This window comes from Marmota flaviventris, chromosome 15 (genome assembly GCF_047511675.1).
Source record: "Marmota flaviventris isolate mMarFla1 chromosome 15, mMarFla1.hap1, whole genome shotgun sequence".
Classification (NCBI taxonomy): Eukaryota; Metazoa; Chordata; class Mammalia; order Rodentia; family Sciuridae; genus Marmota; species Marmota flaviventris.
This window is the reverse complement of record NC_092512.1, coordinates 59318960-59332567: the sequence shown is the minus strand read 5'-3', so window position 1 is coordinate 59332567 and position 13608 is coordinate 59318960. Positions and strand designations below refer to the sequence as shown.

The 13608-nt window shown below is 40.4% G+C and overlaps 1 protein-coding gene across 11 annotated transcripts in view; it reads right to left on the bottom strand.

Moving 5' to 3' along the window:
• Positions 1 to 881: 881 nt before the first annotated feature.
• The window catches only part of Stau2 (staufen double-stranded RNA binding protein 2), a 313847-nt gene continuing 301120 nt past the window's right edge, over positions 882 to 13608 (bottom strand). For all 11 annotated transcript variants that reach the window (XM_071602282.1, XM_027947886.2, XM_071602290.1 and 8 more), the window contains 2 exons: positions 3111 to 3199; positions 882 to 1983 (listed from right to left, as the gene is read on the bottom strand). In XM_071602282.1, the coding sequence (XP_071458383.1) occupies positions 1890 to 1983; positions 3111 to 3199 (183 nt within the window). In that variant the 3' untranslated portion in view covers positions 882 to 1889. The remainder of the gene's footprint in view (positions 1984 to 3110; positions 3200 to 13608) is intronic.

The following is a 13608-nucleotide window of genomic DNA, read 5'->3' as shown; positions in this document are numbered from 1 at the left end:
CAGCGCTGAGGAGGGCTCCATGGCAGACAGCCCCAGCTAAACGCTTCAGATACTTGGGTCGTGAGAACCAATTAGCTTTGTTTGTTCCCTAGGCTCGTCACTCTCTCCCAGACCTGCAGGCTTTGTGACTCTGCAGAAGGTCACATGTTTACTGGGTTGGCTAAACTGAGGAGCCACTTCAGTGACCCTGCCTGAAGTAGCCCCCACCTCATCTGAGGGTGGAAGCCTCAGGTGGCCAAGTCCTGGTAGAAGAAAGGGCCTGTCCCCTTCTATGGGAGTGATTTGGGGCCCTGTGTGCCCTTGGGTTAGGCAGCAGGACGAGATTTCAAACAGTTTACCTCTATGAACCTCCACCTTACAGATGTGCTGTTCTTTTCACCGGGACCCAGCTTTATGTAACAAAACCTACTTCCTGCAAGGGCACCCAGCCCTCCCAGTACTGACGGACAGACGGACGGACTTCCTCACATGGGAGTCATTAGCAACAACCCTGGAGTTATTTCCTTATGGTGCTGTTTGTTTATTCTCCAGTCGCGTGTGAGTCAGCCAGATCATGATTTGTGGTGGTTTTGCTTGTGAAATCTTACATAATTATATTCCTATTGTCAGGTTGGGTCGAGCAGTTAGACCGTATAGTGTTTTCTCATTGCACAACATCTGCAAATCAATAAGGAGAAAGCCTGGACAATGAGATGACGTTGGCTGGCCTGAACCTGGCCCGCGCGTCATCCAGGAGGCGGCTCTGCAGTTTCACAGATACGGTTGCTAATTCCTCCGCTGGGCAGGGTGACTGGGCCGGGTGGTGGCCTTTCCAATGGGTTTCACTGAGGTGATATTTAAGAGAGGAGAGTGAGGGCATGAAAGAACAACAATAACAACACTTCACACAGAAACCGACCAAATTTTTACTGCGTTTGCCCCACGCTGGATTCCAACATGCTGGTCCAGAACGCGGCTTGGCTAGAAGCTTCTCCAACAGGCTTTCCCTTCCCCGCCATGTACATCATTGACTCTGATCCTACTCACTGTCCCAAATCCAGAGGCATTGAATAAAGACACTCTTGATGCAAACAGTGAGTGGTTACAACACACGGATGGGGGTGGCACGGTTTCCACGACACAGAGTGGAATCCAGGAAAATGACGCGCAGAGGCAAGACGCCCCCTTCATTGCTAATGGTATCATGGAGCTCAAAACCCACAACTGCTTGGTTTTGTTTGGTTTTTTTTTTGCTTTTTAAAATTCCTGGAATATATTGAAACTACTTGTTCCTAGCATTATTTCATGTTTTTAATCAAATATCTGACCTGATTTAAAACATATTTGTTTGCATACATCTTTGCGTAGCGCACCTTATTTATATTGATATAGGATGAAGATTACAAATATCTGCATAAAAAGAGAAACTGTGTGACTCTATATGAAGACAACAACCATCACATTCCACAGCACGTCAGTGGTTAGTTTTCGAATGGTCAAGCATTTTTTCAAACGAGAGAGAGTATAACTGAACACAAGTGCCACGAGAAAACAATCAGAACAACAGAACCAAACCCAACTTCTCTATTAATCATTTAAAAACTTGAGCTCTGTTTCTAACACTTTTCATTAATTGTTATTTTAAGCTCCAGTAGCAGGATCAGATTTCTGCTGCCTCTGGGCAAATGAGTTATGATCTGATCTCAAGTTCCAAGGGAAATGCTCAAAGTTTTATTTTTCCCCAGTTGAATAAACAGTACCATGTACATTATCTCTTGTGTTAGAATAGTGTTGTCTTCACATAAGACTCAAATAATGGTATTAGTCATTCATTTCCTTGAACTCAGACACCCTCATGCGTGCTGACAGGTTTATAAGGATGCGGTGGCAGCCGTGGGTTCTGGGAGTTGCTAGATGGCCGACTTTGATTTCTTGCAGTCCTGAGCGATGGAGCCCGGGTTCGCCTGGTTATTGTCCGCTTTCTCTCTCAGATGCTTGGCTTGTCTAAAAGATTAATACATTAACAAGAGCTGAGGTCCAGGGTTGCACATCTTCAGACATGTTTATTAGCAGATGGCACATAGGATTCAAAGGTCACCACAAAAGTGACATTTTAAAGTGAAACAACAATATTTATGTTCAGATAGTCTGCTGATGAGATCATGTGGAAATGGTTTTGATTAAATTAGCTTATAAGTGGTTGCCAAACTATAGACAACTTAAAATGCCACGTCTGTTTACCAAATGTTTTCTTCTCATGCTCTTACCTTTTAAATATTAATGACCAAATGTTGGCAGTTTTGTTGTTGTTGTTTTTCTGGGTTATTTTGGTTTGGTTTTTGGGGGGTATGTTCATTTAACTACAGGATCATTGTGTCTGGTTTTTACTTCCTGGGTTATCTATTTTTATTTTAATTCTAAAAATATAACGTGTGTGTTCTGAGAACTTGCTGGTTATTATTATTGCTTTGAAAGAGTTTGGATCCTACTATGTAAATGTAATTGCCTTACATTTCTTTAGTATAAATTGGGTCTCTGGAGAGACCCAAAATCCAGTTCCTTAGATAGAGCCTTATGTACAAGTCTCATAAAAATGCTGCGAGCTGGATTCCAGAAATAATTTTTATAGTTGCAAGCCCTAGAAGCCCCAGGCCTGTGGCACTGTTGTGCTGTGTTTCATATGACAATGTGAAAAACCAGTGCAGCCTAGGGGAAGGACATCTCTCTATATTTTTTTCTTTTCTCTCTATTGTGTTCACAACTTAGCAGGAACATAAGTGGGTTTTTTTTTTTAATCACAGAAAATGGGTTAGTCAGAGGATGGTCAACAGTATGAAGTGAAAAAAACTTTTTGGTAAGTTTTGCAAAGTCTCTAGGGTCAACAAACTCATAAACATTTCCAATAAAGGCATTCATTAATTCATAGATTAAAACTTGCAGATATATTATAGAAGATGAATATGACCACCTATGCTGCTTTTCATTTATCTACCTTTAATTATATAATGAATAATTTTGCAAGATTTAGATATCTTTGCTTGGATGTTTTTACATTATAATTGTCTATGCCTCATCTTTTGTACCATTATGAAAATTACAAATATAAAAATACCAATGGAGGATTTACTCACTTTTCAAGAGAACCCTTTTCAATATTCATTGCTCCATCAATTGGATCCAGTCCTTGTTCAGAAAATTGTTTCAAGGCACTTAAAGCTGCCTACAATGAAAACAAACAAGGAGAGCCATTCACTGACTTTAATGTAATGCCAGAGGTAACTGTAAAAGAAAGTCGAGATATAGACTATTGTTTTCACTAATCTAAAGAAATGCTTTTTACATCCTTTAGCAAAATTACATTTGAAAGGCTGAGTTATCATAGACCAACGTACATGTATATTTTTATTTTATATATACACACATATATACATGTATATATAACATAAATAATATATATAATGAAAATAATAACAAATAATTTAAAACTATAAATTATAGATGTATGTATACATTTTTTTTTTCCAGAACTATGAGACCTTCATTTTTAGGAAGATTGGGAAAAAGAATTTCAATGAGTCTTATGCCTTATCCCTTACCCACAATTTTGCAAATTTCACCTGCAAACGTACACTTCCTATAAACAGGAAATACTTTGCATGTTTTCTCCTCACATGACTGAGATTATGCATCATCCTCTTCCTTCAGATGTGAAGATACCAGATTTTTCCACGTTGAACACTTTTTCCAAAGCTAGCATAAAGGTATTGTTATTCAATTTTGTGGATGTTGAAGACACATTAAGTGACAGAATAGTACCAGAAATGGACAGCAGGTACTCATGCATAGTCAGTGGAAGGCTATGATGGCATCCTGAGAGGAAAGGGAAGGAGCAAGAATCCGGGCTCCTTGGGGCTCTGGTGAGGTGTTGATAGACCCAGAGGTGTGGGATGCTGACGGGTGATGACAGGCTGGTGGAGCCTGGCTGGATAGCGGGGAGGCACCAAAAATGCAACTGCTGATAAGATCTACATAACTTGTTGACACTCTTGTGCGTGTTCCAAATTGTTATTTCTTTGAATAAGAATTTGGTTGCTCTTCCCCTCCCCCTCCCCACCGTGGAAGCTCCATTAGAAGGGCTTTGTTGAGTCTGAGGTAGGTGTGGGCTTCAGGGCTGTTTGCATCTCCAGAGTCCCGCTGGTTCACACTTTGGGCATCTGTGTCTTCTCAGCTGCCTTTGAAAAGAGCTAACTCTTGCAGTTTCTCAAACTTTTATCTGCCAAAGGCCCCTTTTGGGTAGCTAAGTGCATAGTTTCTTTTACATTTCTTTTTACAGAAGATATTTATTTGGAAGATTTCACTTTTAAGTTAATAGACTTCTTTTTTTTCATGCAGTTTTAGGTTTATGGAACAATTGAGGAGATGGTGTGCAGAGTTCCCATGCACTCCTCCTGCCTCCCTGTCCTAAACAGTTTCCCTTATTACCATCATCTTGCAGCAGTAAAGTACATTTGTCATAACTGATGAGTAAATATTGATATATTATCATTAATTAAATCACAGTTTACATTAGGATTCACTCTTTGTGCTGTATATTCCATGGGTTTTCACAAATGCATAATGACACGTAGCAACTATCACAGTATCTATATGTAGAATAGTTTCACTGCCTTAAAAATCCTGAGCTCCACCTATTTATCTCTCCCTCTTTACCTCCTTCCCCATCAAATCCCTGGCAACCACTGATCTTTCTACTGCTTCTACAGTTTTGCTTTTTCCAAAGTGTCATATACTTGGACCCATGTATTGTGCAGATTTTTTTGGACTGTTTTTTTTTCACTTAGCAATGTGCATTTTAAAGTCCTTCTGTGTCTTTTCCCAGCTCATTTCTTTTATTTCATTGCACAGATGTGTCACAGTTGGTGTAGCCCCTCACTTACAAAGGGGGTCTTGATTGTTTCTGGGTTTTGGTGATTATGAATGAAACCACCGTAAACATTCACATACAGTTTTTAGTGTAATATACTCTCAATTTGGGGGGAAGGGTACTGGGGATTGAACCCAGGGGCAGTCAACCACTGAGCCACATCCCCAGTCCTTTTATTTTTTTTTTTTTTTAATTTTGAGACAGGGCCTCACTAAGCTGCTTAGGCTGGCTTTCAATTTGAGGTCCTCCTGAATATGTAATTCTGAGCCCCTGGGATTTACAGGTGTGTGCCATGGTGTCCAGTCTACTCCTAATATTTTTATCTTTTCTTGATTTTTTTTGTTTTGTTTTGTGGTACTAGGGATCAAACCCAGGGGCCCTCTTCCATTGAACTGCATCTCCAGCCCTTTTTATTTATTTTTAAAAATATTTTTTAATTTTACATGGACACAATATCTTTATTTTGTTTTTCATTTTTATGTGATGCTGAGGATTGAACCCAGTGCCTCACTTGTGCAAGACAAGCGCTCTGCCACTGAGCCACAACCCCAGCACTTATTTTTTATTTTGAGGTAGGGTCTTGCTAAAAATCACCCAGGTTGGCCTCCAACTTGAGATCCTCCTGCTCCCCACATGGCTGGGATCACAGGCTGTGTCACCATGTCTAATGTTTGTTTTGTTTCTTAAGCCACAATTTCTATATACAAACAAAAGTAATGATACGTGGTTTTCTTTTCTTAGACTACTATTCTTTTCAGGTCTTTAAACTGAGCCCCCTAGATCAGATGTGCTAGTCTAAACAGGTATCTGTATCTGCAACCCTGGCCAAGGTGCCCTGGGACGGGGAGGAGACTGTGCTTGGGCTCAGTTTTCACCATTCTCTCTTTGAACCTGGAGTTCTGCAGAGAGGCGGTCAATGTCCCCATCCCACTGCTCTTGATCTAGACTCTCAGTCATGTTGTACAGCCAGTGGCACATTACTGTGGTCGACATTGGCGCAGGAGCAGTGTTGCTGTCTCACTGGGTACCACTGTGGGCTTGAATCCTGCATATGCATATGCAGAAGTCCTGAGCTTCAATACCTTGGAATGAGATCTTATTTGGAAACAGTGTTGTTGCAGATGTGGTTAGTTAAAATGAGGTCACACAGGAGTAAGGTGGGGCTCTCACCCTGCAACTGGCGTCCTTATGTAAAGCAGAAATCTGAACACAGATGCACATTTAGGGAGAACACCGCATGAAGAAGAAAAGAGAGATTGCAGTGTGGCAGCAGAAACCAAGGACACCAAAGATTCCCAGAAGTGAGGAGAGATGCAGGGACCAGATCCTTCCTACCACTCAGAAGGAACCAACCCTGCCAACACCTGATCCCACATTCCCAGCCTCCAGACTGTGAGGCAACAAGCTTCTGCTGTTTGAGACCTGCAGCCTGTGGACTTTGTTCCAGCAGCAAATGAATACAGGTGCACCATGTTCCTCTCTAAAGACAGCAGAATTAGTCTCCCTCTCTTTTGAATGTTTTCCTTTATTGTCATTTTATTTTTAAAATATTTTGTTGTGGGGCTGGGGTTGTGGCTCAGTGGTAGAGTGCTTGCCTAGCATGTGTGAGGCACTGGGTTCGGTTCTCAGAATCACATAAATATAAATAAAATAAAGAACCATTGACAACTAAAAAAACAATTAAAAACATTTTGTTGTTATAAGAAAGTCAGAATATATAGACAAGCAAAAAGAGTTGAAATATTCATAATCCCATGCCGCACCTCACTCCTCCCCATAGCTACTCACCTTCACCTGGAGCAGATCTTAACACTGTTTTGTTACCTGCTCTTTTCTCTGAACACGAGCAGTTTTCCACACCAACACAAACATTCAGAAGCAGCATTTTCACGCTGCACAGTATCCTACTGACTTTATATGCCTTTCTGTATCTGGCCAATCCCCACTGCTAGACATTTAGCAAAGTTCCAATTTTTAAGCTGTTATGAACACTGCACTGAGCTTTCTACTCATTAAATCATTGTTGAACCATCTCAATACTTTATGATAAATCCCTAGAAATTGAATATCTAAGTCAAATATGATGCCTGTTCTTGCAGATCTTGGTCTGTACTCTCTGCCTGTCCTCACAGGCGCACCCACACCAGCAGTGGGAGGAAGGCATTGCGCTCAGTGCTTCTGGAATTACTTCTCAGAACCACTTTGCAGGTCAAGTGAGCAAATCAGTTTTGTCATTTTATGACCCAACCTTGTTTTTAATTTATTTATCTTGACCATTTACTTTATTCATTAAACTTGGCCTTAGTGAGGATTTGGTTGTTTTCAAAAATTAAATTCACTTTTGAAAGAGCCAGATTTGAATAGCTCTGGCCATAGTCCTCAAAAAAAAAAAAAAAAATGCAGAGGAATTTGACTCTTGTTTAGATTTGATTGGGTGACATCTGAAACCCTTTCAAGTCCTGAAATGCTGGGATAGTTATGCTAAAAACAGTCCATGAGTATATATGTTCTCATGGGCTTGTGCCATCAACCTGAGCATGTGTCCTGACTCCCACATGTATGTGGCACTAAGAGTCAGGCCCACTTGCTTCTGAGCTCCAAAGACCATTCATGACTGACCATCTTCACAAATATTCCCAACTTCTTGGGTGGGCTGGGCTAATGAACCTAAAGCTCTTTGTAGTTGCAACAATTTTGAACAAATGACCAGCTATTTTGTTATGATACATTAATATGTGAATTATTGGTGGGAATGTTAATTTTGGTCAATTTCTTCCCAAATGAACTATTAATAGTCCATTTAAATTTGCAGTGAGATATTGCTGAATGAGAATTCTGAGAGCTCCAGGGCTTCTCAGTCCTGTTTTATTCCCAACGAGGCCAAAGCAACAACCCAAATCAAATATTTACATGTGTGTGTCTGGGGGGCGGTTTACTAGAGATCAAACTTAGGACATCAATCATGCTACTATAGAGTTATACTCCCAGCACCCAAAATGTTTTAAAACCTTAAATTAAAATTGTAAGCTAATTATAGCCCATTTACCTAGGTTGCCATTGGGAACACTTGGTTCCTCATGTGGCCTGAATACCACTACCAAATAACCTGCTTCATTGTGTCCAGAACTATGGCACCTACTCTTTTCATCTAAATAGAGACACACACATAAGACAAAGGCCAGGTCTCAGGGAGCAGGTTCAATGTTTTATCTCTTGCAAAATTTCTGGGATGATTTTATCATCATGTCATTCTGGTCCCCATGCACTGTCAAAATGACTGTCATCATTCAAAGAGCATCCTACAGGCTGGAATGGCGGTGTGCTCTTTCACACTATGCCATAAACGGATTTTCAGAATTCTTGAGTGACTGCTTCCCTCCGAAGGTATGCTTGACAGCTTCCAAGTAACATTCCCTTATCTACCTGCTGAGATCATTCAGCCCACGTCTTACTGATAACCTGGAATACAATGGCTTATAAGTATGAAAGGACTTCTTTCTAATTTATATAGGACCAAGATAATAATTTATCTTAACTTCTGTAAACAGTAATAGCTATCATTTGATGAGCATCACTCTGCCACAGGCCCTATACTTGCGTGACCTCAGGTGTTATCACAGCCCTGCAAGGGAGGTCCTGCCCATAAGGAAGCAGAAGCCCAGAGAAGGGCTGGCGTTGTGGCTCAGCAGTAGAGCACTTGCTTAGCATGTGTGAGGCACTGTGTTCGATCCTCAGCAAAACATAAAAAATAAATAAATAGAATAAAGGTATTGTGTCCAACTACAACTAAAAAATATATATTAAAAAAAAGGCGGCTAGAAAATTCACAAATCTACTTGAGTAACAGAGATTTGAACCCCAACCATATTCTTGGTCATTTCCCTTTATTTTATCTGAACTTAAAGCTGTTCACATTCAGCCTGCCCAATTTCAGCATGGCTTCTTTCAAAATTATTTCAAAATCACTCTTAGTTTCTCTTCCATACTCACTCCATTCACTGCTTCCCACAATAATAACTTGAAGTAAGCTAATAAAGTTTCCTCCATTTTCTTGAAGATTTAGTTGCTTGTGGAAGTCCCTCAGCCCTCTCTCAGTTTCTCTGGTTTGACTTCCAAGGCTCTACTCAGCACTTCTGTAACACAACTTTGGCTAATGCCAAATGACTACAGGAATTATTTTGTCACTTAGACTCATGCCAGGACCTCAAACAAGATGACTCGATTCTCCACTTCTTAACACTCCGAAGGTAATGTGTCTTGCTTCTTTATTGCCTCCCTTCCCCATTTTTCTGAAAAGACTTTTCCTCTTCTGGCCTTTGAAAGTCTGAAAAGACTTTTCCCCTTGCTGGAAGGAGGGAGAAAGGAGTTCAAGGGTTTTGCAGGGCTTGCGGGATATAGGAAGTTGCAGCAAGAAGAGGTTCTAGGAGCCCAGCATAGTGGTGCATGCCTGTAATCCAATGACTCTGGTTGGGAGGTTGAGGCAGGAGGATCATGAGTTCAAGCTCAGCCTCAGCAACTTAGCGAGGCCCTAAGCAACTCAGCAAGACCCTATCTCTAAATGAAATATATAAAAATGATGGAGATGTGGTTCAGTGGTTAAGAGACCCGTGGTTCAATTCCCAGTATCCCAAATAATAATAAAATGATGATGATAATAATAATAATAATAATAATAATAATAATAATAATAATAATAATAAATTTTTTAAAAAAAGAAGAGGAGGTTCCAGGATTGCAGAAGTGAAATGGACAAAGAGAATAAAGGGTTTGACTATGATGTACAGTCAGCCATGAGCCCAAACTGCTTGGGAAAGCAGAGATGGGCAGGGGCTGCAGACCTTGTGGCTCCTCTTGCAGGTACTAAGAGAACATTCTCGGAGCTGCTTCCTCCTCCGCTTGCCAAGAGCACAACTGAGGAATCCGGGGCGCTCCTCCCACCTTCATTCTCAATTCATCACCCACTATTTTCCGGGAAAGGACATTTACCAATTAAAGAATTCCACAAGAGATAGGTTGGCTTCTCTTTCTACAGCAAAATGCCCACAACAATAGAAAGATGCAAAATGCCTGAAAAAGCCACAGTACATTTAGCAAGACCCAATTATGTACTGAGGTCAAACAAGCAAAAGAACCTTTTCTATCAGATCAATTATTTCAAAGAACAATGGATAATGCAGTGGCTTTATGAATAAATGCTAAAATTTAACAGTCTACAGAAGTGTTTTACAATACTCCTCCAAAATTGTCCAGAAGATGGTAAAATCAACAAAATCCTCAGGTTTAAACTATTCCAACTGAATAAATTGTTAACTTACTAGAGGCCAGCTGCTTTAAAAAATTCCGAACATATTATAAATCTGCTACATAGTATTAAAGGACACTTTGGAAAGAGGGGGAAATCAAAGAGCTCTCATTTGGGAAGATATACTTGGAGGCCCGCTTAAGAGGCAAGTTCTTAATTGTCTATTTACTGAGAAGGTAAATAGATAACAAGATGTTCAGGTCGCACTGCCTGCAGTTCACCCTTCAGCATGGACAATTTGCTGTGTGATGAATGTAAACTAAACTTGGGGAGTCGTGGGAAGGAGGCAAATCTGGGTTCCCTAATGAGGAACATCCTGGATGATGCTGAACCCAAGTTGTGTAACTTCCCACTCACTGTGGATTAGAGAATTTCAAAGATACACTAACATAAGTACCCAGAACCCTCCATAAGTCTTTGGCTATAAACAAATAGACAACTCAATGATTTCATTTCCAGTGTTTTCCTAGCAAACCAAAACAAACATACTCGGCATCCATTTGTATGGCACCGCAGCCTACCAACCTCAGTCTTAAACTTCAGCCTATGACAACTAATGTGCTCTGTGATTTAAAACAATCAATGGAGCTTTGTTTGGGACAAAAATTAAAGACATATTTTAAATAAGTGGATGACACGTCCTGTTTTTATCCTGTCTTTTCAGCCCTGCACTTATCCATTTTTTTGGTGTGTGTGTGTTTTCCTTAGAGGAAAGCATCTGCATAGTGATATGGAAATATTTTTGTCCCCCAAAGATTTTACAACTGCTTTGTGAATGAAGCCCCACAGGTTCTAGAACAGATGTCACCACCGACTCGTGTTGCTTGTTTGGTGCGTAGTTATAGCGATGCCAGAAACACGATGCCAATAGATGTTTTCCATGCCTATTGTTGGTCCTGGATTGTGTGTGTGTGTGTGTGTGTGTGTGTACAGAGAATGGTGCATCTTTCCAGTCATTTCTGCAATTTGGAACTCTCCTCTTGACGATAAGCAATTAGCAAATAGTGCTAATTGTTAAAACCAGTACCTCTTGTTCCTGCTTCCTTCTTCAGGGATTAGTTTGTAATGACAGTGTAGCAGCATTAGGTCATTCTCTGAGAGACAACAGTCTTCATTAGCAAAATGTGATTTTTTAACTCATTTTCCTGACAAGCAGCTCTTTGTGAAGTCTTTGAACAAGATGCCCAACGAGTCCTTTTATTCCTTTGCTTCTATGTCATACTTTTCCCACCAACTTATCCTGATTCCCAGAAACAGACAGGCTGTTCCTATTAAAGTCAATGATAACCATACACGTCTGAATGTGGCCTTCGTTTTTTAAGTAAGTGTTCAAGGTTTGTTTTGTTTTGCCTTTTCTCCCTAAAGTGCTTGTTCATGTTGATCTCTTCCTGGGAGCAGATCTAACTGCTAGATTCAGCTCACAATGACCATAGTGGTCATGTATGCAGTTAATTAAATCAGTCTCCTGCCACGAGGAAATGATAGGCTTCAAAAGCAAACATCTCCATCTGCAGTGGAGGATTCTCCTAACTTCGCATCTCAACAGTCTCTGGGACTGACTCTATATTAAATCACTCAAATGATCAAAAGACTGTTCTTTAGTAAGCTTGAAGAACGTGAATTTTAAGGTTTCTAAGAGAACCTTTTGCTGCTTTAAAAGGTCTATAATTAAATGCCCTGTCTCTATATAAAACTAGAGAAACCAAAAAGATATTTGTGTTTCTAAACTTTATCACTGTAGTCTATTTCATTTCAGATGAATCAATGATGTAACTTTTTTAAATTAAAAAAGGGATTACACTCAATGTTAATTAACTCACTTGCTGCCCTGCTTTCTAACAATTTCATTATAGCCTGCACTTCTCATTCAAGCTCCCACATTCCTATTAGATCAGGTAATTTCCATAAAATTGGTACTTTATAAAATGACTTGCCCTTGGAACAAAGATGATGATGGTTACTCGTTGGTGGGGGGGGGACTGGTTGTGAAAAAAAAAAGTAGGAGGGTGGGTGATCAGAAACATGCAGATTCTCCATCGTTTCCTAAAATAGGTGTATTGGCTCTAGAATCTGAAAAATTGGTTTTAAAAAATGAGCGAACTTAGCCACCACCTTGATTTCTGCAGTCATGCTCTTAGAATGGTTAATTCATATAGCTGCCAGCCATGACGACAACACAGAGATGGATTTAAAGCAGGATTAACTGTGCTGAGGAATGTCACCAATGTGCTCAGAACACACTTGAGCAGCAGCATCCACTCTCATGCCTTCCTCTAACTAGGCTCCTTCTATTTGGCCAACATCATTGCTGCTCAAAGTCCTCTTTTGCCCTGTATTTAATTTTTTTTTGGATTCAACACAAAGTTCCCTTTGTAATGGGGCTTGTCACAATAAGGTGTTGGGCACACTAGTGTGCTGGCAAAGTAAGTGTCATAATGGCAGCATCATTCCCTGTGGAAGGTAGAATAATACTCTCCGCCACCAACTTGCCCATATCCTACTTCCCAGAGTCCACATGTTACCTCACATGGCAAAAGGGATTTTGCAGATGAGGTTAAGGCATGAATGCTGAGATGGGAAGATTAGCCTGGATTATCTGGGTGGGTCCACTCTAATGCTCAAATCCTTAAAATCAGAGAACCTTTCCTGGCTTTGGTCAAACAAAAAGATGTACCAGGGAAGAATAATCAAAGAAGTATAGTGTTGTTGATTTTGAAGATGGAGGAAGGGGCCATGTGTCAAAGAGTAGAGGCAGAAAATGGAAAGGAAGTAGATTCTCTCTTAGAGTCTCTAAGAAAGAACTACTGAAACCTTAGTCTTAGCTCAGAGAGACCTCTGACTTCTGGCCTACAAAACTAAGATAATACATTTGTGGAAAGTCAACAGGTCTTCAGTAATTTGTTAAAGCAGCAAAAGGAAACTAATACACTCTCCTTGTCACCTGGACAAGGAAGAGAAAAAGGCCTGGTATTTGGAGTCTGCTATACTTTGGATCTTGAATGCCCCCAAAGGCCTGTGTTAAAGGCTCTGTCCCCAGGATGCTACTACTAGAAAGTGGTAGAACTTTTAAGATGCAAGGACTTGTGGTAGGTCCTTAGGTCATTAAGGGTGTGTATCCAAAGGCAACTGTGGGACCCAATCTCTTTCTTCTCTTTTTTGCTCCCTGGCCATGAGGTGAATAGTCTTACTCTGCCACATGCTCCCACCATGATGTGCTCCTTCACCGCAGGCCCAAAACAATGGGGCTACTCAATCATGAACTGAAATTTCCAAAACTGTGAGCCAAAAATAAACCCCTTCTCTTTATAAGTTGATTATTTTGTTATAGAAATGGAAAGGTGACTAACAGAGTTTTTCAGACCTGGATTAAAATTCCAGCTCTTGCAATCCATCTATGTATCCT